Here is a 27,233-nt window from a genome sequence, read left to right as displayed (position 1 = left end):
CTTGGAATCCACGCCACAAATCAACTCATCAATGTAGGAGCTTTTACAGTGCAGGAGGTCTACAAGGGAGATGGGGAATGGGAGAGAGCAAGGCCTGGGAGGAAGGAGCCCCTGGGGGTTTTCAAGCCAGCAGACGAGGGAGTAACCTGATCCCCATGGAGAAGAAGTAGTGTGGCCAAACTCTTTTCCTGATGGACAAGTCCTGCCTGGTTCAAGGGAGTGGGAATGAACAAAAGGAGGAAAACAAGTGGGGCAGAGGGGCCCAGCCCTTGGGGTGAGGGGAAATGATCAGCCCCACCCTAGTCCTCTGTGTAATAATGGGGCCATGTTCTCCAACATCTCATGATATACCAGGAATTGAAACAAGGGGTGCATATCCTTTCAGAAAAGTGTGATTCCTAACTCCTGCATGGTAGAAAGAATCCATTTCCAGCACTAGATTTATGAGCTATTGCTTTGCTTCAGGTTGGAATATTGCCCATCTAGGGCCTTATTTCAGGGGAAAGAAACTTTTTTTTTAATGGTGCTTGTTTCTGCATTCATGTCTGTTTAGACAGAGAAGTACAAGAACGGTCCTGGCCAGCAGTCCTTTACTAAAGGCTAAGGGCAGTGCATAAGCTTCATTGTCCCAAGACCAGCCACAGGGAAGGAATCACACTATCAGATTTTGCAAATTTATTGTGAGTCTTGTGATATTTGGTGTTTTCTGAAAGCCCTAGCTCCTGGAATCGTGATGAGATGAGAATTTCAGCGTTTGTTTTTTAACAAGTACGTTTCTAGCTTTTGTGCATGCAGAGAAATGCTGGAACACAAGGCCCCCTGAAGGCTCAGAAACCAGAAGAGAAATAGAAAAATGATTTTTAAGCCATTTTGATTTGCGGGGGACCTGACTCATGGGTTTTTTGTTTGTTTGTTTTGTTTTTGTTTTAAGCTTGGGGGTTGGCAATACTGCAGTTTTTTACTCTGAGTCCCATTCTCCTCCCTGGTTGCCATTTGCCCCAGTGGAAATTAATTGGTTGTCACCCCAAACCAGGAACAGATTACATCCTGCTCAAGGGTGTATCAGCTTTCATGGCCAGTGCTTGGGGGTGAGGTTTGTGGCTGAACCTGTTCCCTGCCCCACTCTTCCCACGTCCCATCCATCTGCACAGAGTGGGAGTAGCAGCCCTGTGGAACCTGTTCTCCCCATACTCTTTGCCTTATATCTTTCCATTATTTTCAGTGGGCTTTGGATCAGGGTCCTGAAGCCAAGGGCTTTGATCACTTCTGTGTACTAATTCACCTGTGTCTGGAGTCATTGTTCAATTTCCCAGGGTGCGAATACATCATCTTCTCTAAGTCCTTTTCAAGGAATGTATCTGCTTATTCATTGTCTTTGCTCCCAGTTTCAGCCATGGGAATCACATGACTTTTAAAAGATGAACCCCCCATAAAGATCAATTAAACTGAAATAACATTTCCTTTAGATTTTTATTTAGATTTCCAGTAGATTTTATTGAACAGAATCTGGTTGCGTTAAATAATACAGGCTTCAAATGCTATGGAAACAAGTACAGCAATATACATTAAATACGCAGGCCAAGGTATACACAAAATATAGGCAGTCTGGAATGCACATATAGCGCCTGATCCTGCAGGCGCTCTGCGTGTGAATTCCCATCAACTTCAGGTTGAAGAGGTTAAAATAATAAATAACAGGGGAGAGAGACATCAAGGAGCATAGCAGACAGAGGAAAAGTGAGCTTCCAAGTGAGATTAGAATACACGTGTGCAGTGCCGAGTGGGTGGGGCTCTGATCTGTTTAAGACTCTAGCTGGTACCCCAGTATCAATGTGAAGGGAGGTGGGAAGTTTTGATTGCCTGCTCTTTGGGCAGCGACTGTCTTTCTGAGTACAGAGGTCCTGATCCTGAATGGGGCTCTAGCTTTGAATGTCATAGCAATAATAAAGGGGATGGGTTGGGAGTCAGAGTTAATGGGGCCTGTTCTAGATGGCAACAGTTGTAGAGAAGGCAGAGCTCTCATCCCACCAGCAGTGAGACTGTGACAGAGCAGAGAGGAAGTCAGTGCTATGAAGGCGATCTGGTGAGCAGGGAGAGTCCATGGCACAGACTGGAATAAAATCATGGATGGTTTAAAAACAAGGGAGGCAAATCTGAACTAAGCACCCAAATAAACTTATGAAAGATGGGGGGGGGGGTGATTTAAGGACTGTACCTAGGACTTGAATCTCCATTGCACATTTGCAATCATTTACACTAGTGCAAAGTGGGTCCAAAACACTACCTCTCTGATCTGGTAGCATTTTATATCTGCTGTGCATTGATGTCAATGCTCATACAAGGTGCAGGGCAATGGAGAACTAGTGAATAAACTCATCTGAATTAAGGCCACTTTTATTCTAATAATGTCCACACAGGTGTTTAATGTAGTTAATTATAGATGTTAAATTCATACTTCTAGTTAATTTGGATTAACTTCCCAGAGTGTCCCTATATAACATGTATAAATGAAACATATAATTCCTATTGGAAATGGCAGTTTTATTTTTGCGTTTCAACAGTTCCAAACTGAATTTCTTTTTGGAACATTTCATTCTGGGGAAATTTTCAACACTTTGTCCCATTTTGGGATCAAACAAATGTTGAAATATCAGAATTTCCTGTGGGATGGCAACTTTGGTTTCCAACAAGCTCTAAGGTGTGCGGTCCTAGAAAAGAATCACATCTAGAAACAGAGATACAAGGAAGGCTCCTATGTTTGTGAATTACATAGATCTCTGCTGCACTATAATTGTGTCTGAATTCCTCAAATAAGACTCTCCACTTCAGTATGTTCACCTCTGCAAGTCATATTGGGCTGTTGTTGCTTAATCACTTTTCATCCTGGCATCTCAAAGCACTTTATGAATTAGACCTCATGTAATCTGTGTGAGATGTTGGGGATAGTTTTGTTATTTCAAAAGTAGGTAAGTGGATGATCAGAGAAGCTGTGACTTTCTCAAGGTCCCTCAGTGTGGGATCTGGAAGGTAACATATAGCAGTGCACTTTTACATTGTAGGAGAAAATGTGGGCTAATTGAATCAGATCTTTCAAACAAGGATTGGCCCCCTTAACCTTGGTGTAAGGAGAGAGCATCTTGCTCTTTGTTCAGTGAGATTTTTTCAACTTCATGCATCTCCGTTCTTCACCCTTTCAAATATCTGCCGCACCTTGGCTGTGGGCACACAGCCTTCTCTCAGGATGGTGATGCCACCTGGGGAGGAAGCACCAGAAAATTAGGTGAGTTGCTGATCCCTGAGTCACAGAAGCAGGGAAAGGAAATGGGCCATGGAGGAAAGCATGCTTGAGACAGCACCACAAGGGTCAATTAGGGCCAAGTTTTCTCAAAGACCCCCCAATAGGCCAAATAATTGAAAAACCCATGAGGATCTGGAGCTGATCCAGGAGCAAGATGGCTCCTCTAGAAAACCAGCAGCCCCGCACACCATACAAACACATTGGGTCAACCCTTAGTCAGGGGACACCGCACCTCCCACTGAACCACCCCTTCCATCTAGACTTCAGGTTTTCATTAGCAGTGACATAGCCCAGCTCTTCTAAGAGCTAGCAAAGTGCTATGTCCTTGTGTCCTCAAGCTCTTATAAGTTCTACCATTACTCCAATGGCCTGGAAAGGGATGTGTTCCTCAGGCCCCAAAAAACTAGCTCTATACTTGAAACACTGTTCCTTTTATAAGCCTTAAGTTTCACATGGCCCATTGTTTCTACCTTCCATCTCCTGTGCTGTGATCCCAGAGGAGATTCCCTTTTTTAACGGGCTGGTGAAAGTACAGAGCTTGAGAGCCATTTCACTCTGCACACTGTTCTGAGTGGTTGAGGCTAATGGTGGCAGCTCAAGAAAAAATGAGGTGGCTCTAAAACTCACCTTCATCGATCTTTGTGCAGTTGACCACCGTGGATGCCACCACCTCGTTGGATTCCCCATCACAGAGAACCCCCTCTAGCTTGTGGCCAAGACGCCTGGTGGAAAAAAGGAGAGAAAATACAAACCAGTTCATACTGTCTTTGGGTGAGATTTACCCCTCTGCACAGGGCCAACTCAAGGCCTAGTCATCACTTAAGGCCTATGGCTATAAGCACTTCCTCCATCTTTCCTGTTGGCTATAGAAATGTCAGCTACTATTGTAGCCCTTGATTAATCAACAGGATACTCACGAGATGACCATGTCGTGGTGGGTGCTGTCAGTCTCTCCACTGGGATTAGCAGAGGTGATGGCCAAGGGGCCTGTCATGTCTATGAGATGGACGGTGACGGTTTGGTCAGGCACTCTGATCATTATGCTGTCCTTGGTCCCGACTCGGTCATAGCCTGCTCCAACCCCTTGTCAGAGAAACAGACCGGGTTTGCAAATCAGAGTTTGGTGCAGTACATTGTACATCATCATACAATGCATCATATCTACTTCCTCAAAGTTTGCAGTCCCCAATACTACAGGTATCTTTGTTCAAGTTAACAACTGTGAATTGCTGAGGATTAGTAGCAACATAGAGCAGAAATGGCTGATAGTGAGTTTGTAAATATGAGGAAAGAATTTGTGAAATAAAACATAAGACAAAGAGCCAGATCTTCAGTGGCTGTAGGCTAGCATGGCTCAGCTGAACTGAGCACAACAGTGCTAAGTTCCAGCAGCTGAGGAGCTGGCCCCAAATAGTTAATTATTCTTTATTTCAAATAATCCCCTAAAACATCTTTAAACATGGTCAGACTGTGACTCAGGCTGCTGACAGAAATGTGATTTTAAAATATCTTGGGTGTTGCATCTCGTCGGGAACTCTAAAGGAGTTGGTTGGAAAACAGGAGTATGAAACACCCCATAAAAGTGTCCACTTGGTTCTCCTATATTTCCGAACCACACATTGGAGCCATTGTCTTGGGGTCAGTAGCTGTAAGCAAGAGTAGTGGGGTGAGAGCCCCAGGTACACTGGACCTTCCTAAAAAGGTCAATGCTGAGGCTGTTTGGCTCCTGATGTCGTGACTCTCATCGACCCACTCCACCTACACATGGTGAAGCTCCAGCTAAACTTTTTAGGAAGAGGAATGAGAGCAGCGCTGGAGATGCCTTAATTTTACCAGGGGCTGCAATGGATGGAATACTCTCAAGTCATTGCCCAGGGGAAGATGTGAACTTTGAAGATGCAAAGCCAGAGATCTGGAAAAGGAAAGAAGCAATAAGAGAGAAGATGCCCAATTTACTCACCTAACTTCTTCAGCCATTCTCCTTTCTTGATGATGCATCCAATGCCTCCAGGGTAAACGTTCTCCATAAATTCCCAAAGCAGAGGGCTGAAGGGAGGAGCAGCAGCTCGCAACTGGTCCAGGTTTGAAATGAAGATGCAGATGGGCTTCTCTTGAGGCCTGTCCTGTGAAAACCAAAAAGAGGAGGAGGAAGATGTTTTAAGAAAAATGTAGAGTGTGAAAATCTCTGCAAAGTGCATCCCTGCAGTCAAACAACCTGCTGAGTCCTGCACTGCAGCCACCACTCCCAGGGACAGTGGGTTCCAGCATGCAATGCACCATCTTGATACTCAGAGCATGAGGGACAATTGCATACTGGGACTTGTGTCATTGCTGGGTTTAATACATGGATATTAAAGAAGAGGGAGAGGTGTAACCTGCCCTATTTTGTGCATATTAGGTGCAGATTTCAGGCTCTTGTTGAGTTATCTTTACGGCCCTGAGTTGGATAAAGATGGGAAATCCCCTTTTCTAGACCCAACTAGCATAGTATAAAATAACCTTCCTGTAGTCATCAAGCAAGTTCTTAATAGTTTGTATCCAGGACCATTCTTTTCTTCTCTTACACTGGTGTAAATCAGCTATAATGACACTGAGTCCCACTAGTTCTCATAAACTAATCTGCACCTGGAAACCTGTTTGGGTCAATTCCCTGCTGCTCTGACCTAAACACGTGAGAAGAGCCCTGTGGCATTAGCAAGTACTAGTTATACCTCTCAGTCTTCACAACCTGCTTTGATGTATATCATAGATCAGGCTGTGGTGGAGGAGAAAAGAAAGACACTTTGGAGCGCTCAGTTCTTGAGTTACATCACTTTTGGTGAAGCCAGGTGACTAACCCAGCAGGAATGTATTTATATTCTATTTACACTACTCCATTGACTGCAAGAGCTTAGACTTGGCACTGAATGAGGAAATATAAAGAGACCCTGTGTTATTGACACTTACTCTAGATGTCTGGTCAGAGAACCTATAACTCCTGTTTTTCTGGGCTAGCTAAGAAAGTGCCTAATGGAGAACAGACGGGGAGGCAAACACTAGTAGAGATGGGCTTAAGCTGCAAAGTTTGGATCTGGATCCAGTGTATTGAATTTTTCCAAAATGCTGGGATGTTAAGAACCGGGATTCTGGCTCAGCCCTTTATAGAGGAAGAGGATGAATTCAGATTTGGACCCAGATGTCACAAGTTTCAGGGCTATTTGGATTCAGGCATTAGTTTTGGGCCCATCTCTGTTTACCAGATAAACTAGAGTGAAGCAGCTCTTAGCTGACTAGATTCTGCTCTCAGTACACAGCTGTGTGTATAGAGTAACTCCATGGAAGTCAATGAGTGAATCCTGTTTGACAGTGTTGTAACTAAAAGCTGAATATGGCTCATGGATTTCTGTTATGCTTATTTACGAACTTCATAGTAAAACTACACTGTTGAGCCAGACTCCAAACTGACAGACTGAGGGGCATGCTGTTCACACATCTGTACAGGTCTGGCTAGTTTACAGATAGATGCACAAGTTCTAGGTTGAAAGACAGCAACCGATATTGTGTTGACACCTTGATTCTGTAGATTTTCTCAATGGCTTCTGGCTGTTTGCAGGAAGCTGCCAGAGCATACACTGTGTCTGTAGGCACTCCGCACACTGCACCTTCATTCAGCAAGTTTGCAATGCTCCTCAGGCTGCTGGTTCGATGGGAGCTGGGGCAGAAACAGGGTGGAGGATCTTTAGTGTCCTCCTTAGTCATCTCAACCTGGAAGTGGTCAGGGAAACAACAAATGCATAACTCTATGAACATGCTAACACATTAAATCCAGTATCCCATGCTGTGGCCAGAGAAAGAAAATATAGAAAATTGTCCTAAAGAAATGGCCAAGGAAAGTCCCATATGATTCCCACAGATATTTGTTGAAGGGTTGTGTTTCAAGAGCTTTCTTATTAGTCTAAACATAAAGAAACAACCAACCTGTCTGACTGAAATGCAGTTCCTCAGGAAGGAAGAATCAACCCTAATTACATGGGACAGTCTTGGTCATGCCTACAATACGGTAAAGGATATTTAAAGCTAACAGAGACAATGGAACACTCTGGGAAGAGACACAACATCCCATTTAAGATGCTTTTCATTCCCCAAAAGTTTGTGACATCCTACATTCCTTAAAGCTGTAAAACTCCTGGACTGTGGTCCACTCATTCTACTAGGTCCTGGAGTCCTGGTTTTGGAGTCTGAGAGGAGTGGGAATTATATGTAAATGTGCCTCTCCTCTCTCCATGTTTCCAGTCCTTTTATTTGTGAAGGAAGAAAGCTTATTTTCAGTCCATAGCCCACTACAACATGGCAATGCTACAGCTGTAGTGAGTTAGATGTCCAAATCCTATTGGAGTTCATTAGGCTGTTTTGACGATCTCAGGATAACTGTTTATTTAGTATACCCATAATGGAGAGTAAGCTCACAGTGGTAGAAGATGACAGAACAAGGAGTAATGGTCTCAAGTTGCAGAGGGGGAGGTTTAGGTTGGATATTAGAAAAAACTTTTTCACTAGTAGGGTGGTGAAGAACTGGAATGGGTTACCTAGGAAGGTAGTGGAATCTCCTTCCTTAGAGGTTTTTAAGGTCAGGCTTGACAAAGCCCTGGCTGGGATGATTTAGTTGGGTTTGGTCCTGCTTTGAGCAGGGGGTTGGACTAGATGACCTCCTGAGGTCCCTTCCAACCCTGAGATTCTAAGCTCATTATACCATGTAGCTGGACTCTTACCCTAAAGAGAGGGGGTCCCATCATTATGAGGTCTTTGCCAAATATGCAGTTTGCCAGTGATGACGTTGCTCCATAGATGCAGATAGCACCGAAGACAGACAGCATCACAACTAGGAAAACAGAAAACTCAAGATGGGGAGTGGGGAAGGGATCAGGTTCTGCCTTTTCCTTGGAGGAATCTTGTTTCATGTATGGCAGCTTCATATAATTAAAAAAACAGATTAATTTGCAATCTCCCATGCAAAATTGCATTGGCAACATGTGGGAATCAAAGCATGTCACATTCTTGCAAGCTTGAATTATTTTACAGCATTAACCATTTGTTTCCCATCGAGAATGCACAGCAGTTTCCTGCTTCTTTTTCATTCTGAACATGCTCAGAACACTTTCCCCACCTAGATACAGTGTGCTGTGTTCCTTAAGTTAGGAATGCTCTGCAACTTCTCACCCGGACTTACTCTCAAGGGGCACTGGGAGGTGTTCCACCGTAAACAGCAGAAAACAAATGATCAAAACCTCCATCACAAAGGTCAGGCAAAGGAGCACCAGGTTCGAATAGGAAGCTGCAAAAAGAGAGGCAGGAGGGAACATGGCCCATGTCATGGAAAGGTCTGCAAAGATATTACAGTAACACCCACAATTCTTAACTCAAAGTAATCGAATCAGAGGGCAGCAAACCTAGGACTTCTGATCCATCAACCTTCCCTTTGGTGGGGGAAGATGAGTTCTGGCTCCAGTTTAGTTAAGCCTCAGGTTTTGAAAGCAATGCTACTGAACCCACAATCTCTCATTTTTATTGTTTTATTTATTTTATGGAAACATGTATAATGGCTATAAACTGATCTACAGCAGATGGCCATTAAGTTGGAGTGGAGTTACACCAGAGAGAAATTTGGTTCTGTCTAGCACGTCAACCTTATTTGAACCTTATCTCTTGAAATTATATTTGGTTCATGTGACTTTCCCTTCCAAATCCCCTTCTGGATCCTTCAGAGAGGCTTAATCCTTTGTAACCAAGATCTTCCACTCCACTGTTACTGAGCTCAATGGCTAAAAAGTGTTTGCCTAGAAATCAAGAGACCTGAGTTCTAATTGCTGCTGTGTGAACTAGGACAAGTTACTTTGCTTCTGTGTTACCTCTTCCACCCTTTGTCTCTCCACTATTTAGAATGAAAGATCTTTGAGTCAGAGTCTGTATGTTTGTATAGCACCTAGCACAGGGGTCGGCAACCTTTCAGAAGTGGTGTGCCAAGTCTTCATTTATTCACTCTAATTTAAGGTTTTGCATGCCAGTAATACATTTTAACATTTTAGAAGGCCTCTTTCTATAAGCCTATAATATATAACTAAACTAGTGTTGTATGTAAAGTAAATAATGTTTTTAAAATGTTTAAGAAGCTTCATTTAAAATTAAATTAAAATGCACAGCCCCCCGGACCAGTGGCCAGGCAATCTGAGTGCCACTGAAAATCAGCTTGTGTGCTGCCTTCGGCACTTGTGCCATAGGTTGCCTACCCCTGACCTAGCACAATGGGGCCCCTGCTGAGACTGAGGCATGTTGGTGCTAACCTAAAACAAATAATTTATGAGAGCAGTAAGACTTACCTATAACCATTAAAAAGATGTTGACTACCAAAAAGGCTATGGATCCTGCTGTGAATCCTCCATCACTCGCAGCATCAATGTTCAGTAAGTGACCTGAAATAGCACCAGCAAACTTGGTTGTGAGCAAGTACAATGCAACACAAGAACAGGGGGAAATTGTAATCTGAATTAGTGTATGGTGACCTCTTTAAAGAAACACAAAGGATGAGAATATATCTGAGGTGAAAAGCATTTGGAGTGTATTGTCTTTAACACAGAGGCAGTACCTGGTGATTCTATGACAATGAGCCAGAAGGCTAAGAAAGCCACTTCATTTTACCTGCCCTTTGTAAAAAGTGAGGCAAGGTGGGTGAGGTAATATCTTTTATTGGACCAACTTCTCTTGGTGAGATAGACAAGCCTTAGTGAATTGCTGTTCTCAGAGGGGTTGAGAGATAGAAATACAAAGTCCATAGTTCATTCTTGGAGCAATTCAGCTTTCTCCCATACTCCCTATGGGTCTCAGCCAGCTCCAGATAAGCCATTGGCTTTAATGGGAGTTGGGGTGGACATTGTATGAGCATGCTGCTAACTTTGAGCTACAAAATGGAATTTTGGCTTCCAAGGTCACTTCTCATTAGAGCTGCTTTGGAGATGGTAGCTAAGTGTATTGAATATCAGAAGGTTTTTGAAGCATAAAGTTGGAGTTTATCCTGGTGCCTGAATCAAAGTTTTATAAGGTCTTATTTTAGGAGAGTCAGATTGCTGATTCAAAAATCATTAGGGGTGAGATCCTGGCTGCACTGAAGTCAAAGGCAAAACTCAGTTGAGTTCACTGGGACCAGGATTTCACCATAGAATTCTGAAGTTGTCAGAACATGAAGTAATTAGACCAACTGCTGCTATGGTCATTTCTGTGGACACAAATCAGAACACTTCTCGTGTTATCACTTTCTTGCCTCTTTGCAATGGTTTGGGTAGGAATCTCCCAGCTGAATGGACAAGTTATAGGAATGCTTCTGGTTCAAGAAGGTTGCTAGTGTAAAGAAGACATGAAAATTACATTCCACTTGGCGAGTTGCTTCTTAAAAGCATTGGCATGGTCTGAATAAGCAAAAGTAAAAACTTTTGTTACCTGCAAAACGGAGCCAGGTCCATGTTGCCCAGATAGCAGCATAGCAGAATGGAAGAACGGACCCAAATCTTCTTCCTCTTTGGACCTGGATCCTACACACATACAGCTGAAATATGGCTCCTGGGATTAGCACGGAGGGAATAGAGAGATGCTGTCTGATGGGGTCATTTAAAGTACCCTGGATGGCAGAGACAGCAGCCAGGCCATTGCAGATGTAGAACAAGGCATCGGGGACCTCACAGATGGTGGCCCCTGGGATATTCTTAGACCTCATGAGGTAGCTTTTGACACTCATCAGTACACTCTGGAGCGTTGAGCTGGACATAACTTGGGCACCAACAGGGATCAGCGCCTTTTCACCTATTGAGTTAATGAGGCTTGCAAAAGTGGCGTAGAGCGAGATAGCCGTGTAAAGGCTGCAGGAAACCCCAAAGAACACATAAGCGCCTCTAATTGGAATCTGGTGGATGGTGGAGATAGTGAGAAGAATGAAAGCAGCATTTTGCAGCACCTCTAGAACATCCTTATTGAAGGCCATCAGGAACAGCATGCAAGCAGTGGCCAGGAAGAACCAGTCCCCAATCATTCCCATCCTGCTTTGCTGCACATTGTCTATGCTGATGAAGACAGTCAGTGTGAACTCTTCCCAAGACATCACCAGCCAGTACAGACTGTGGACACCAAACTTGGTGGTATAATAAACATCGTCTCGCAAGTAGCTATAGAAGCTGGAGAAGAGCTGGCAGATGGAGATGATGCTAACCCATATGGCTCCTACATAGAAGGTCTTCATGTACCCAAAAGTGTAGAAGGCAAATATGAAGGGGGAAATGGTGTCACATAAGTGGTTTAGGGCCATTGGCTCAGCATACTTTGTGTTCTTTTTCTTCTCCTCCCCAGTAGTCTTGGAAGAGCCACTGTTAGCTGAGCCCAGCAGCAAGACATTGAAGAGAGGGTTCCCGAAGCCCGGCAGAACATACCTTTGAGTGATGCCTTTGAAAAGGAGAGCTACTGCTCCATACAGCCCACAGACAACAATGACCAGCTCCAGGACCCCTGACACAACCAGCGCCCACTGGCCAAAAAGCCCCACCCCTTCGAACACCAAGGTGAGGGTGATGGCTCCAAACACGAAGGGCATGATGTAGTTCACGGTGGCTGAGCAGAAGGAGAGGATAAATGAAATGAAAATATAAGCCACCAACCCAGCGACAGCACTCTCACTGGTGGAGAGCTGGGCTGCATCAGTGTGGAGGAGAAAAGTGGCATTTTCTGAGGCTAGCGTTGTGTTGTTTAAGGGGGGATATGCCCCTGAAATGACCCGGGTGGCCCCATAACTGCTCCACAGAGCTGCAAATGCCAGGAAGGCTGTGCCACCCAGGTGGTCATACTTCCGGAAGGCGAGGAATCCAGCCAAGAGTTGAGACAGGCCTCCAATCAGAATGAGGTGGACCCCTAAGAGAGGCAAACAAAATGACACAGAAGTGTCATTAGCAAATAAACAATCAACAGGTGCTTTGCACAATGAAACACTGTTGCCAAATATACATGAGCTACTTAGAGCTGATGCATGTATTACTACTGGTCCTGCAGTCTTTGACAACTGGTTTTCTGAAGCTCCTCTTCCTACCTTAATGATGAGTCTCTAAATTGAGCTCTGGTGCAATGCTCCTGCCCCCCCACCCCAGTACAATCAGCCCAAGTTCCATTGTGGGTTAGTGCACACAGCTAAGCAGAAGATGGGAAGGCACTGGCTGGTACAGCAGGGGTTTAATCTGGAGGGCACAGCTGCCCAGGAAGATGGGGGACATTCTTCTAAAGCATGTGCATAACCTGTATACTTCAATCTACATACGTCTGGGCTCAACTCTTGTGTATCCCCTCAGCAGAAAGGCTATAGGTGAATTCTTTCTTGCTAGACTAAGGCCAATCGGACTGCGATCCATTGTTCCAGAAGACAGCCCATCTCCTACTCACCTGCCAGGATGTTTTCTACTCCCTCAGGTCTGATGTTGGTGTGAGCAAAGGAAAAGTTCTGCAGGCACACGAGGAAAGCGCTGATCACATTCGAGAGGAGCCCCAGCACTGATGGCTCACTGTAGAACACAGCCGCAAACCCCTCCATGCTCGCCATGACCTGTCTTCCTTCCAGACAAAACAATGGCTAATGTCAATAAGTCACATCACTAATCAATGTGTGTGTGTGTGTGTGTGTATATATATAAAAAACGTGGTTGCCCTTTTTGCCTGCGTGGTTGGCCAATATTTGGGGCCTTACTGGGTTGTTTCCTGGAGGAGAAATTGATGATACAAGTCAGGTATTTCTGTGATGCAATCACAGAGAATGTATGTAAAGTCCTGTTTCCCTGAACACAGTAGAAATAAACAGCTACGGCAGTTTCCTTGCTCAAGTCTGCCCTTTCAAGTCTGCTGCTTCTGTGCCCCAAGAAGCTGGGTCTCTCTGCTCCCTCTCAGGGCCATGCTCACCACTGCTTCTCTCATGGTCTGCTGGGTGTCTCTTGGCTCTATGACTCTCATACACACTTTACAAATGCAGGGTCTAGGAGATTGCTTGGTATAATCAGTCTCAGGGAAACCCCTCAGAGGATATGGCTTAGTCCAGCTCTGACTTTGCAATGCAACCCATTGCTTTGGGCAGTAGCTTCTATTGGCTCTAGCTATCTTATTCCATAAGTAGGCTTAATTGTTCCTTCCATTTAGCCTGAAAGAAGCGTGGTTACCACACCCATCAGGTTTAACCAGGTCTGTGGTTATGTATAGATCAAACACCCACTTGAGGGCAGCCATTAACCACTTCCTGGAGAACAATATAATATTTGTCAAAATGAGCCACTATTTCAGCTCCGGAGAAGTTTTGAAATCAGGTCAAAGGAAAAATCCTGGTTCAGTCTTAACTGGGGAGCGAAGCACTTTGGAAAATTAGCTCATCTATTCAGGAGCTTAAATCAAGATTTAAGACCCTAAAATTACAGTTCTATTTTTGAAAATCGTGGCCTTAACCTCTCTGTATCTCAGTCCCTCACCTTTAAAATGGGGCTTTCACTCCCCTGCCTCCTGGGGCATTGAGGATAACACCATTAAAGCTTGGTAGTCACTCAGGCCCAGATCCTCAAAGGTATTTCGGTGCCAAACTTCCATGAAGTTCACTGAGAGTTTGGTGCCTAAATACCTTTGGATCTGGGCCCCAGCTATTATAGTAATGGAGGTCACAGAAATAACTTGATCAATAAGTGTCATCTGTCTGACACGATGTAACCCAATCCTGTTTTACAAATAACAGGAAGCTTTCCTGGAAGTGTTTTTGGGAAGCAAGCTCAAAGCAATTCAGAATCCTCTTTGAGAACAGGAGTGGCTGGGTTTGGTGTTTGTACAGCACCTAGCACAATGGAGTCCTGTTGCTACTTGCTACCACAATATAAATAATTATAATCCCCATGCAGTTCAGAGCTTCTTGGTTCTAACACTGTCTCAATCCTACAGAGAGACCCTCTTCGTTCCCTTGATTATCGCTTCCTCTTGTCTTGACTGTTATGATAAATCCATCATGGGTGAGCTGGAGCTGAGAGTTAAAAAGTCTCATTCTGAGCTGTGAGCTTACAGTGCCTTGTACAGCGCTAGTCTCTGTCTTTCCCCATGCCCCCCGCCCCTTTCAGCTGGAATTTCCCAGCTCCTGGTGAGTAATGGTTATATTTCAAACCCAGAATTTCCATTCACTTGCACATCTCAGTCTCATGAGCAGGAGTTTGTTCTGTGGAGGTTTCCTCAGGACACAAAGCCTAAAATAAAATCCCACTTTTTAAAAATTATTATTGTTTTTAGAGCAGTAGGTGACCTTAAGGAGCTGGCAGTGGGAGAGGTGGATGGTATCCCGTTCCCAACCACTTCCAAAAATGCCTCTTGGAAAGAATGCAGAGCTGCTATTGATACAAGAAGAGAAAATAGCATATGACAGATGCTTCTCTAGGGCAAGGAACAACCAGGGAAAATTGAATGACTTTGGCCCCAATTCAGCAAAGGTACTTCAGCATGTGCCTAACTTTAAACGTGTGAGTATTTCTGCTTCCTGAACTGACGCCTCAGTGCTATTGCAATGATTGGAACCCTGGCTTAGTGCGCTACACAAAAAACTCATTTTTCTTCCCTTTCACACGCATTACAAGGGCTCGTATTTTCACAAAATCAGGGAACTAAGTAGAGATGGACCAGCCTGGATGCAATAAACACTGCACAGATCTTTACCTAAAACACTGACTTGAATCTGCACCCAAAACTTTCATGAAGTTTGGAAAAAAAAAACCTTGGTTAACATTTTAAAAATAGCTCCCCCACTCCCTCCTTTTTGCCCTTTTATGACCTTGTAATCATTCTGTTAATTATTTAATTATAAGAAAGATTAGACCTCTGCATGAGTGTACTCTTATAACAGAGAGCATTTCAAGGTCCCATTTCAAGGAAGCATCTTGGTTCAGGAAGAGTGCTTACAAACATGCTTAATTTTAAGCAGGTACTTAGGTGCTGTCCTGAGTTGGGATTGAATGGTACATCTACACTGCAGCTGGGAGTGTACTTCCCAGCTCAGGTAGACAGCCATGTGCTAGCTCTGCCTGAGCTAGTATCCTAAAAATTACAACATAGCCAGAGGTAGCATAGGCAGTTGCTTGTACTAGCCACCTGAGTACAAACCCACCTGGACTTGAACCACAGAGTTAGGCTCCTCTAGATGTTTTGGTCTGAAATAGATCAAATCTGGTGGCTTTCCAGGCATGCTGCAAAAGGCATTTGTTTGATAGGATGTCTAGAGAAAGCTGAGGGTATGATAAAGTATGTTAAAGGCCCACTGAGTTCTTGTAGAACTGATTTTAATGCAACTGAGAGTTAATTCACTGTTACTTCAGGTCCCCATGCAAGGGAGCGGAGATGGAAAGGGAGTGGGAGGAGGTACACAGAAATACAGGAAACGGAATCTGGCATTTATGTGTGTATAACAATCCTCTTCATCTCCTTTTCAGGCTCCTAGGACTCCCCATTTCTACATCTATCTCATGCTGACAGACCAGCATTAGGTAATAGAGACTAGTCCTACCTCTGCATCACCCAAAGCACTAGACACCTTCTGTCACTTTCCATTAGATCATACTGTCCAGGATACAGCATAAAGAAAGACCTGGGCTGGTCTTAGGGGTATGTCAAACAAGTGGCTTCTTGGAAACATTAGAGGCACTTGCTGATTCAAAGAATGCCCAGGGTCACTAATCACTGCTACCCCTTTCATTTAGGACAGCCACTGCCTCTGGCACTTCCTAAGTACCTGTTCCTCTGCCTGCACATCAGTAGTGCTGATAACATCTCTGCTTGCTTTCTTATGCACCACAGTGAGGATGGGGTTCCCAGAGCATCTCTCCTCTGAGCTAAAGTCAGAAAGTTGCATTTTGTGAGTGAAAACCTCAGCCACAAACATCCCCAGCTTTGAACCCAGATGGGGTGGATATAGTTTAGTTTTCTATGGTGAGGGTATCTTTGGCCTGCAGGCCACATAGCAGCATAAGGCACAGTAAACTATAGACCTGCTGCTTTGTCCTACCCCTGGGCCGCCCTCTGCGACCCACAGTACCTATTGGCCCACTCCTAGGCCGCAGCCTGGGGCTTTCTAGGCTGGAGCTCCCCAGCTCCTCAGCCTTCCCCAGCCCTGCTGCACTCAGGTACCTGGTCTCTCTTTCCCAGCAGCTAGGCCCATCTCTCTCTGAAGGCAGAAGAGAGACTGTCTGGGCTCCTAGCTTCCCTGCCTTTTATAAGGCCCTGCTACTCAGTTTGGGGCATGGCCCCCAGCTGTAGCCACTTCCCCAATCAGCTCAGCTCTGTCAGGCCACATTTTAAACCCCTTAAAACCCCGGAGCAGGGTCCACCCTGCTACAGGCACCTTACTGGACTGCACTGAAGAAAATGGGATGCTCACACAAAATATTGTACATCTATGCAAAGGTGAATAGAAGAGCATAAAATATCATCAGATACATTTTAATTCCAGTGAAATTTTGTTCCACATGTTTCACTGTGGGACACTTATCTCCAGTGACTGTTTGCTGCCATTTTATATCATAAAGATAATGACATTTTATAGAGCTATGCAAAGACGTGAAATGAAACAATTTCTGGGTAATTACATGACAGGTGTTTAACGGTGCACAGCAACACTATACTACGGTTAAAAAAAGAAGTACGTATCATGACCCAGATCTTCAACTGGTATAAATTAGCATGAAGTCAACCGAGCTACATTGATGTACACTAGCTGAGGAGCTGGCCAATGGTAGATGTTTGATAGTGAATTAAAGGTTATCTGTGTGTCATACTGTGGAGTTAATCATTGTGTTAAATTAGCACTGTATATATAATAATTTGTTCAATATGAAATTTTCCCATATTCCATTTGCCTCTGGGACCAGTGAAACAAAATGTCAATGACCTGAAGTACAGACATGACTACAGTACTTGTTAAATAGGAATAAAATGTTCAACAAAATCCACAATAATGTACAACATAAAATAGATTTGACTTCTAGATGAATCTGATGATGAACCTGCAGAGCATCAAAAGGTAAAATGGAAGAGCTTATGATCGAAAGAAACAGAATTATGAGACAATGAAGGCAAATAACAAAACAGAAAATAATACAATAGAACCTGCAGCAAAGAATAGCTCATATGAAACCTATGTCTCTCATGCATGAGTTACCTGCAATGAAGATACTTCAGCTGAGTGGCAGCAAACTTTCTTCTCCCTATCATTTCCTGGTAAGAAACAGTTTTATAGTCCTCATTAGAGAGTAGGAGGAGTCAGGGCAGATTACTTCACACATTGATGCCTTTGGTATTTTAGAAGCTGAGTTTTCCTTGAATTTGATCACTCCTTTATTGTCCTAGCTGTTTTTTTCTTCTTGGTATTTCCTGAAAAGATAGGGGTTGTCCTTCAATCTACTGCCCCACAAATGGAAAAACCCACAATATGTAGTCCCAACCAGCCCAGCTGCTGATGTCACCAGTGTTGAAATTCATTTGTAGACAAACACAAAGGCAAAATTCAAATGGCTTTGGAAGGGTATATAAACCCTGACACCAAACAGACACCTCTACCATCGCTTGAGGAGACCTTCCCAGTGCTCAAGAGAAATCAATAGACACATTTAGAACCATCAGAATGGTCTACTCAATTTTACAGGTAATGCTATTTCATGCTGAAAATCTATCCCTAGCTCATTCAGTTGTTTAGGTGGTTTGATTTTAATTAGGTTTTGGGGAGCTCCTCAGCTGGTTCCACTGACTTCACTGGATCTATGATCATTTAATTTTACACTAACTGGGGATCTGACCCATGTTTAAAAAATTAGCTGGTTTTCATTGACCTACCTTTTGACCTACTAAAATGGTCCATGTTTTATCTATTTCTTCAATGTATTCCATGTATTTCTGTATAGGGGTATAATGTTTTTATGAATGATCTGTACTTCATATTCTTAATATCTATTCAGAATTTGTCCTGTTCCCAGTTGAAAGGGCTTGCCTGGCAGTTCTGAATCTTAAAACTTTATCCTGCAAATTCCAACCGAGTGCTTCCTTTCCCTGATTGTTCTTGGCACCCTTACCAGACTGGTTTCTAGTTAGCTAACGGCTTTGAAACAGGGTTCAATTTACCTACTTCTTGTTTGAATTGTCACTTTTTTACAACTCAGGATTTACAATGCAAGCAATGAAAGTGTTCTTAAAATGCCTGGTTGCTTTATATGACAAACAGTATCTTTCTCTTGTCTTTAGAGATCCCAGAAGGTTTTAGCAGCTTCCCGACAGGTACACAAAATTTCTGCTCAAGGTTTGTATCTCTCAGTTAAAGAAATGTTTCTCTTTCTATCTTTTTTTTAAAGTCTTCTGATATGTCAATATGTAAACATAATTCACAGGAACTGGGTTAAACTTAGAAAAGTATCTTAAATTCTTGGAAGCCAAAATGTATTAATTATGATGATTATTATTATTGTTATGATTTCACTTAAAGACCAGTTTAAATAAATTATTATTACATTTCAAGCTGAATTAACATGAACAATATAACATACAGGTAAATAAAGGTGATTATCAGCCCTGTATCAAAACACACATTTACCTATTTTAGAGCCAAATTATGCCATTTTTAATTAGGCAGAGATGGCACTAGTGTCATAGGGAATCTTGCCTGGAAAAAGACTATGAATATTTCACTTGTACTATAACCATGTACTTAAATATTTAAATGGTAACTATCCTATCCTATGCTCCTGCATTGTCATTTATTACATATTTAATCTAGGACTAGTTATTAAAATTGTTTAGACTAATTCACTATGTGGTCCTACTCATTGTATGATCCTGTTATTCTATTCCCAGCTACAGTGGTATAAATCCAGAGTTCCTCCACTAACGTCAGAGAGCAGAATTTTGCTGTATAGATTTTTTGTTAAGTCCTAGAGATTCTCATAGTTGGTCATTTTACCTTTTTTCATGTTTACACTAGATGTAACAAATGTTGATCAAAGAAAGTGACTAAATAAAAAAATACAGTAATTAAAAAAAATCCATGGACAACCGTCGACTCTAGCCAAGTCTAAGCTATACGAACTTTTTATTAACCTCTTATTTTTAAAGAGCACATATCACAGATGGGAAAAAAATGCTGCTCTCAATATTTATATACTGATGGAAGGGTGTATAGATATTACTTTACACTGAATTCCCAGAGAACATTTTCCTGTTGTGAAGGAAGCTACTGAAATGCAGCTGCAGTCATGCTTTTCCTACTATATCTACAATGTTGCTTTGCATCATTGCTTCACTGCCCTTTAGTGACCTGATGCTTTATTTGTAGCATGCATGGGATGCACTCTAGATCTATGGAGGGGATACAAATGTGTAAGGCAGAGGTTTGCAAACTGCTACATGTGGTAGGTTCATAGTGCAATGTTTTATACAATCTCTATACATGTATGAATCACTGATGAGACTCACAGCTGTCTTCACAAGTGGAATATGAGCCTCTGGATTTGAGTGAGACTCATACATATTTTTAGACAAATTGTGGGTCAGTTGCCATGATATTTGAAAGTGAAAGTTTCAAATGTGACTTTACTCCACATTAGAGCTGTTCAAAAATATTTTGACAGAACAGCGTTCAGTCGAAAAATGCAATTTTGTCAAAATCCAAATGTTTTCTGGGACCATATCAATCTTGATGAAATGTTCATTTCATTTAAATAATGATGAAATGTTTCATTCTGACTTTCTCATTTAGAACCATTTCATTTTGGTCTTATATTAAAATATTAATTTCAGTATTTCAAAATAAAAGCCCTACAATTTTAAAATAAAACGTTACTTTCAATATAATAGTATGTTTGTAAATTTGGGCAATTTGAATCTATTTCTTCAGTTTCGGCTTGTTCCTGCCTGGAGATGAGAGCTCTGATCTGAACCAGCAAAGCACTTAAGTAAGGGTTTTCTGTTACATGGCACCATTGACTTTAGTAGGGCTATCATGGGCTTCAGTGCTTTGCTGGATTGGTCCAGAGTGCTGAGCACCTTGCAGGATCAAGCCCTTTATGCTGCTCCAGATTAAACCAACAGAAGATGCTGGATCTAACCCTGCTTTCCTGAAGTCAAGGTAAGTTTTGCCATTAACTCAATGGGAGCAGGACTGAGCCTATTTTATTGAAACATACCTAGTTCATTCACCAGGTAAAGGAGCAGGCATCTCATTTGTCTCCTCTGCCCTACACATGGGAAACTGAGGCACAGAGCTTCTAAGTGATTTGCTGAAGGTCACACAGGGCAGGAACACAAACTAGTTCTCCTAACTCCTAGGCTTACCTCCTTTCCACTAGACCATTCTTCCTCTCAAAACAAGGGCTATGGAGGTTCAGCCACATTCACTCACGTTAGGTAGTGACTCACTCCCTGAGCAGCTCCACTGAAAACAATAGGACTCTTTGACAAGCAGGGTACTAGTTCATGGGAGCAGGGGTGGCACAATGGGGCCTACGTGTTAACTCTTTGGGTACAGTCCCGCAACTTGGCTGATCCTTGCCTCTTTCTACCTATCCCCACAGTGCTGGAGAAGACTGCTGCAGAGGAGACTGTGACCAGCAGCTTTGCATCCTTCATCCATGGAGTCCGGCCAGAGCACCTGTCTGAAGTTGTTCGTCACCGGAGCAAGAGGATGATCCTTGACAGCATTGGGGTTGGCCTTGTGGGCAGCACAACTCATGTGTTTAATATCGCCCTGCGGTATTGTCAGGTAGGAGCAATACCCAACCATGCCCTTGTTGCCATTAATACGGTACTGCTGTGCTGCATGGGCAGAGAACCAGCACAAAGTCAATGCAGTGCTTAAGTCTCTTTTTTTATGGCATAAGTGGGATGTAATCATGCATAGCCATTGCAGCAGAGTAAATTACGCTTTCAATGCACAAAGTCACAATCATGGGCTCATTTCCCCTGGAAAATGTCGAGAGCTGACACCAAAGCTCTTGCTGCCAACAAATTGATCACAGCTCTTCTCTACAGAACAGCAGCAAGTAACACTGGGAGGGAGAAAACAGGACGTGCTGGCTGAAATTAAATCCCTAGAGATCAATGACTGGAAAAAGCCATTGTTGTTTTTGGCTTCCCTGCATAAAGTGATAGCAAATTCCTTTGCTAGCTACATACTTTCAGATGTTCAGGTTAGTTTAATGGGGGAAGAAGTTAAGCCCTTTAACTGAAATTTCATTATGTTTTTATTATGATGAGACTCTGTTTATCTGAGAGGTGCCCATTGCCTGGAATCCCATGTGGTGAAAATAGCACAGAGGCAGCACAACTGCTTTAGGTGACTACTCTCAGAATGCAACAGTGCCCTGCTCTCCCTTACTGGATTCTCTCCCTTCTACAGCAGTTGTATGCTTCAAATGCCGTTAGCTCTGTCTATGGCAGGAAAGGGTTAAAGCTGTCCCCTACACTGGCTGCCTTCACTAATGGAATTGCGGTAAGGCTTTCTCTTCCAGAAGAGGCTGTTTAATGGGACAGAATGCTTTGGGATAGCCACACCCCCTGATGTACCTGAAACACCAAACACTGGTACTGGCCCGTCATGTGACTGAGGCATGGGCCTTTTGTGACTGGGACCCCAAAGAGAAGTTCACGTGTCTCTGCTCTGCATTCCTGTGAGTGGCACTTTTATCAGAGTGCCAGTTAGCACCAATACCCCAATGATGTTGTTATGAAATTCATTATTAATATTAGGAGCTGCATGTGTATTGTGGTTACCACCTGGGAGCTCCAGTCATAGACCTGGACTCCATTGTGCTAGGTGCTGTACAAACATGATTTTCACCTGGCTGTTGCCTCTCCCCTGTGGCAGGCTCACTCTATGGACTTTGATGACACCTGGCACCCTGCCACTCACCCCTCAGGGGCTGTACTGCCTGCTCTTCTAGCAGCTTCACAGATGCTACCTCCAAGCTCCAAACCCAATGGCCTGGACTTCTTGCTAGCATTTAATGTGGGCATTGAGGTGCAAGGAAGGCTCATGCGTTTCTCCACGGAGGCTCACAATATTCCTAAGAGGTAAATCTATTGTGCTTCAGTGAAGAGGGCAGCGCAGCTTAGCAAGAGTTAGCGTGCAGCATAGCAAATTAAATCAGAAATTCTGGAGTAGAGCCAGACCCATCCTATGTGTGATTCACTTAGCACTGCAGTCTAGGCCACTTTATTAAACTCTTCAGGAATCTGAAAAGGAGAGACACTAGCCCAAAACAGCCAGTCTCTCTCAGAGTAAATGATATTATAATAAAGAGTCATCTCATCTATAGGTCTGCACGAACAACAGAGTTTTTGGTTAGTTGGAGATTTTGAAAAATAGGGAAAAATTCTTTTCAGGTCAGCCTGAAAACAAACATTTTTGAAATTTTCTGCTGATCAAAAAGTCATTTTTTTTTGGTTTTGGGTTGAATGAAACATTGGTGTCACTGAATCTACATCTTTTTTTGTGCTGAAAAGAAGTTTGGGGTGAAAAATTACCCCCAGATCTATTTTAATCAATAGCTACAGTGTGTGGAGCAAGGTCTAGTGGGCTTATAAAAGGAGTCAGCGAGGAGTCTACACATTTAGGTCCAAATCCTTGATCAATAATAACTCCCAGTGAAGCCAAACTGCTGACACTAAGGAACTCACGGTTTGGCCCACACACTTGCAGGTGGTTAGGCATCATTAATCCAGTGTTGCACCTTAAGAACCTCTGGTGACCTTACTATAGTCCTCTGTGATGGGGCAAGTGCCAGCTAACTAGTTTTGAGGAACAAACACAAGGTCATGGTGAAATCACACTCCGTTCACTCTAGTTTGTCCTTTGTTCTTAATGTCCTCAGAGGTTCTGTCACAGAGTAGATCTGTACTGTCAACTCACTCACATCCACCATTAGACAGCAGGGCTTGGTCTCCTCCCATGTGTCATTGGCACCTGCCAAGCGTGGGTGTGAAACATCACCAGATCAGAACAGTAGCATTTGTCATCCACTTTGCGCTAATGTGAGCGATGATACCTGGTGCCAGAGAGCAGGGAATCAGACCCTACGTATTTAGATTCTTATGACTCAAAGCAAAGATGGGATGCCTAGGCTCACTCTGGTGTTTTCCCGCTCCCACAGTAAATCAGCATCAGTGTCAGTGGAGCAACAGCTTACACTAGAGGAGGGTCTGGCCCTCTGTTTTGCAATGGTATTGATGCCATGGGCATGCCCTTCAGTGGCACTTGGAGGCTCCCTATGCAAGAGGCAGGCAGGCCTTTCCAGCCCCCTGCTGCGGTGAGATCATTGCTGTGGTTTCCCTTTCAGGTTCCATCCTCCCTCTGTGGTGGGCACCATGGGCAGCGCAGCTGCCACAGCAAAGCTTCTTTCTCTGAATGTGACCCAATGTGCCCATGCCTTAGCAATTGCTGCCTCCCTGGCAGGGGCACCGATGGCAAATGCAGCCACCCAAGCCAAGCCCCTGCATATTGGCAATGCCACCCGCCTGGGGTTGGAAGCAGCGCTTCTGGCTGCCCGGGGGATGGAGGCCAGCCCCCTCATTCTGGATGACATCCCTGGGTGCTCTGGATTCAGTGCGTTCTATGGCGACTATCGGCCCAAACCGCTGCCCCTGCCAGCAAACAGCCATGAGTTCCTCCTGGAGAAGCAAGACGTCGCTTTCAAACGTTTCCCAGCCCACCTAGGGATGCACTGGATTGTGGATGCTGCCGTGTCAGCCAGGAACCTGCTCATCAACTATTCCGGCTCCTTTTCTCCCTCTCTGATTTGTGCCATTCTGCTGAGGATCCCAGTGTCCAAGTACATCAATAGGCCCTTCCCAGAGTCTGAGCACCAGGCTCGACACTCCTTCCAGTTCAATGCCTGCACTGCCCTGCTGGATGGCGAGGTGGGCCTCAACTCCTTCACTGATGGCTGCATCCATCGTCGGGAGCTGATGGAGCTGCTCGCCAAAGTGCTGGTAGAGCACCCTGAAGACAACATAGCCAACTTCGACAAGATGTATGGGGAGGTAGCACTGGTCCTGGAGAATGGAGATGTGCTGACAGGCAGATGTGACACTTTCTATGGGCACTGGAGAAAGCCCCTAAGCAGAGAATCGCTCCTGAAGAAATTCCGATCCAATGCGTCTCACGTGCTCCCAGAGGACAAGGTGAACAGCATCATCACGACAGTGGAAAACCTGGAGAACCTGCCAGACAGCTCCCAGCTGGCCTCTAGCCTGTAAGAGCACGATGTTTGATGAGTGAAGCATCATCACATTGGAACACTAATTCCCTTCTTTCAAGGACAGAGTCTATCATTCAAAGTGAACTGCAGAGCAAAAATGAAGTCCAAGCACAGATTTCAGCACCTAATGTGTGTGTGTGTGTGTGTCTGTGTCTGTGTGTGAAAGAGAAATATGTTTTAACAAATACTTGGTGCTGCTTGATTTGCTGAAGGTATCCCAAGACAATACCCAGAAGTCTTACTGATCTCCAAGAATGATGCAATCTGGGATATCTGTGAACCAGCATCTCCAATAGGGGCAGAAGATTTTTTCCCCAAAAAGATTAATTAAAACTTATTTCTGTGCAGAAATACGTCAGTGAGGATTCTCAACACCAAAATTTGTGCTTATCTTAATGTTCACCTGCACAGTCAACCTATGGAACTCTTTGCCACAGGATGTTGTGAAGGCCAAGACTATAATAGGGTTCAAAAAATAACTAGATACGTTCATGGAGGATAAGCCCATCAATGGCTATTAGCCAGGATGGGCAGGGATGGTGTCCCTAGCCTCTGTTGCCAGAAGCTGGGAATGAGGAACAGGGAATGGATCACTTGATGATTACCTGTTCTGTTCAGTCCCTCTGGGGCACCTGGCATTGGCCACTGTCAGAAGACAGGCTAGTGGACTAGGCAGACCATAGGTCTGACCCACTATGGCCATTCTTATGTTCTTGCACTTCTCTTAATGTTCATCTCTGCTCTTCCAGTCATCTTTTAGATCATTATTAGTTAGTTTTGCTGGTCAAACAGAAAATATGGCAGCATTAGGGTCAACAGCCCAGTATTCTAGACCCAACAAATGATCTGTAAATCTATTGATCAATGTAATGTATGATAATTTAATCTTTGATTGAAAAATCTTGCATTGTTTTGGGTTACTGTTATATACTGTATGGTAAGACACACACCACTCTTTATATAAGGAGATATAGGAATATACAATGTATACAACATGCTCATTGAGCAGAAATGAGATTATTGATTAATGCTACATGTTTCCAATATAATTTTCATGCAGGCACATTTTATATCACTTGGATGAAATTACCTGTACAGAAAATTATTACTTGGTGATGATTTTGATAGAGCTAGACTCTCTGCTGTAGTTAAGGATGTGGGCTGGTTCCAAACTTGTGCCTTTGCCAGCATGGGGGATTTCATGGAAACAAAGAATTTCCTTGCCACTTATTTATTTTTTAACTGTCTACATTGCTGCTAATCCAGACTCTTATGTCATTTTATTTATACAGCTCTTTCAAAATAAAGACTTGAAGTACAAGCTTATTTGCGGAAATATTTATTGCTACAGTGTATTCATCACAAGAAATCCTTACTTTATTCCAAATACTTATAAATAACGGTCTACTTGAATTGTGAGATGATTGTCAAAAAAATTGCAGCTGAGTTGCAGACAAGCCATGGAAAATTGCAGGAAAGTAATAATGGATGTTATTATTTACATTATTACTTTTCTGTGATTTTCCGCTGTTGGCCGCCTGGAGCTGAAAGCGGGTTCTTCTGCTGTCTAATATTGCAGAATCCACAATTTCTGCAATATTGCAGGTTAAGTAGGGCCTTAGTTATACAAGTATATAATGGCTTTTACAATAAATGGTTGGCCACACCCATGGATGGAGTAGTACAATGCACATAATTCTGCAAGAGGGCTAGCAAGGAGTCTGACACTGAGATCAATCATTGGTCCGTATGTTGGAATCTCATGGGCCAGATCCTCTCAGCATACCTACGCCAATGGTGATACTCAGTAAACGGCTGAGGATTTGGCCTATGTTTATCTGTTGAGGAATTATATATCTCTGTTGTCAAATACAGGCTGAAGTGTCCAGATAAGACAAGACTGACTGTTAGTCACTGAGATCTGACAGTGGCCAAATATGATCTCCAATAAATTGCCAAGAGTTTGTCTATAATACAATTGGTTTACAATTAGTGCCCTTCTATGCCAGTTGTAGGAATTTAATTGGTTAAATGCCTATCTTAGCTTACCAGAAAAGTTTCAGGTATTATAGCGCAATCACCCAGATATTCACATTGATTACACCTTCAAAGCCACTCCTGAGCAAACATTAACCCAAACAAAATAACAATCCTCACCCATGATGAAACTCGGTTAAGCTGGACATTGTATTTCATTTTCTGTTTCGTTCTGCTGATGGGCATACAATGGTTTAAAACCCTGAAGCTGTTCTGAAGATGGCAATACACTGTCCTCATGCTCACATCAGGAGGATCACAGCTGGTAACAAATTCATCTCTTGCTCAGTAGTTAGCACGAAGCCAGCAAAACCTGGGGAAGGCACAGAATTGAGCTCAGGCCCGTGCAGGCTGATATATATTGGCATATTGCCAGTGACTACAAAGGAGAGACGCCGGCTCACACCAGCTGAAGATATGGCTCTGAATTGTTAATATTTACAATTTTGGTGTCATGTAAGGGGCTGAACCTGGTAAGATCATGAAAACCAGAAACTCCCATCCAATTCTGCAGAGCTCTGTAGAGATTTCCCGTAAATGTTCATCTTTTTTTTAAATGCTTCCTTTAAAAACAAACACACAATCTCTTGAGCTAC

At 43.4% G+C, this 27,233-nt stretch overlaps 2 protein-coding genes across 7 annotated transcripts in view; one reads left to right on the top strand and one right to left on the bottom strand.

The window, feature by feature from the left end:
* Positions 1 to 25,091, top strand: part of LOC123376982 (cis-aconitate decarboxylase-like) — a 39,850-nt gene extending 14,759 nt beyond the window's left edge. The window contains exons 1-6 of one of the 3 annotated variants that reach the window (XM_045029319.1): positions 17,934 to 18,002; positions 18,596 to 18,650; positions 20,917 to 21,104; positions 21,741 to 21,833; positions 22,209 to 22,414; positions 23,680 to 25,091. In XM_045029319.1, the coding sequence (XP_044885254.1) occupies positions 17,982 to 18,002; positions 18,596 to 18,650; positions 20,917 to 21,104; positions 21,741 to 21,833; positions 22,209 to 22,414; positions 23,680 to 24,598 (1,482 nt within the window). In that variant the 5' untranslated portion in view covers positions 17,934 to 17,981 and the 3' untranslated portion in view covers positions 24,599 to 25,091. Of the gene's footprint in view, positions 1 to 17,933; positions 18,003 to 18,595; positions 18,651 to 20,916; positions 21,105 to 21,740; positions 21,834 to 22,208; positions 22,415 to 23,679 lie in introns of those variants that run through there. The other 2 variants (XM_045029318.1, XM_045029317.1) reach the window with 2 other exon arrangements.
* LOC123376981 lies at positions 1,499 to 17,560 on the bottom strand. 4 transcript variants are annotated; one of them, XM_045029315.1, is made up of 11 exons: positions 17,520 to 17,553; positions 12,743 to 12,906; positions 10,766 to 12,220; positions 9,652 to 9,744; positions 8,505 to 8,609; positions 8,047 to 8,156; positions 6,848 to 7,042; positions 5,259 to 5,421; positions 4,216 to 4,381; positions 3,926 to 4,020; positions 1,499 to 3,254 (listed from the first exon to the last, which is right to left on the bottom strand). In XM_045029315.1, the coding sequence occupies exons 2-11, from the start codon at positions 12,897 to 12,899 to the stop codon at positions 3,169 to 3,171; spliced, it is 2,625 nt and encodes an 874-aa protein (XP_044885250.1). In that variant the 5' UTR covers positions 12,900 to 12,906; positions 17,520 to 17,553; the 3' UTR covers positions 1,499 to 3,168. The 4 variants fall into 4 exon arrangements, with proteins under 4 accessions (XP_044885250.1, XP_044885247.1, XP_044885249.1 ...); XM_045029312.1 differs by lacking the exon at positions 17,520 to 17,553 and adding an exon at positions 16,490 to 16,530 and having other exon boundaries at positions 12,743 to 12,910; XM_045029314.1 differs by lacking the exon at positions 17,520 to 17,553 and adding an exon at positions 15,474 to 15,594 and having other exon boundaries at positions 12,743 to 12,910.
* Positions 25,092 to 27,233: the final 2,142 nt, after the last annotated feature.

Source organism: Mauremys mutica, chromosome 9, assembly GCF_020497125.1.
Source record: "Mauremys mutica isolate MM-2020 ecotype Southern chromosome 9, ASM2049712v1, whole genome shotgun sequence".
Taxonomy (NCBI): domain Eukaryota; kingdom Metazoa; phylum Chordata; order Testudines; family Geoemydidae; genus Mauremys; species Mauremys mutica.
The sequence above is the reverse complement of the archived record's forward strand: the minus strand, read 5'-3'. Positions and strand labels throughout refer to the sequence as shown.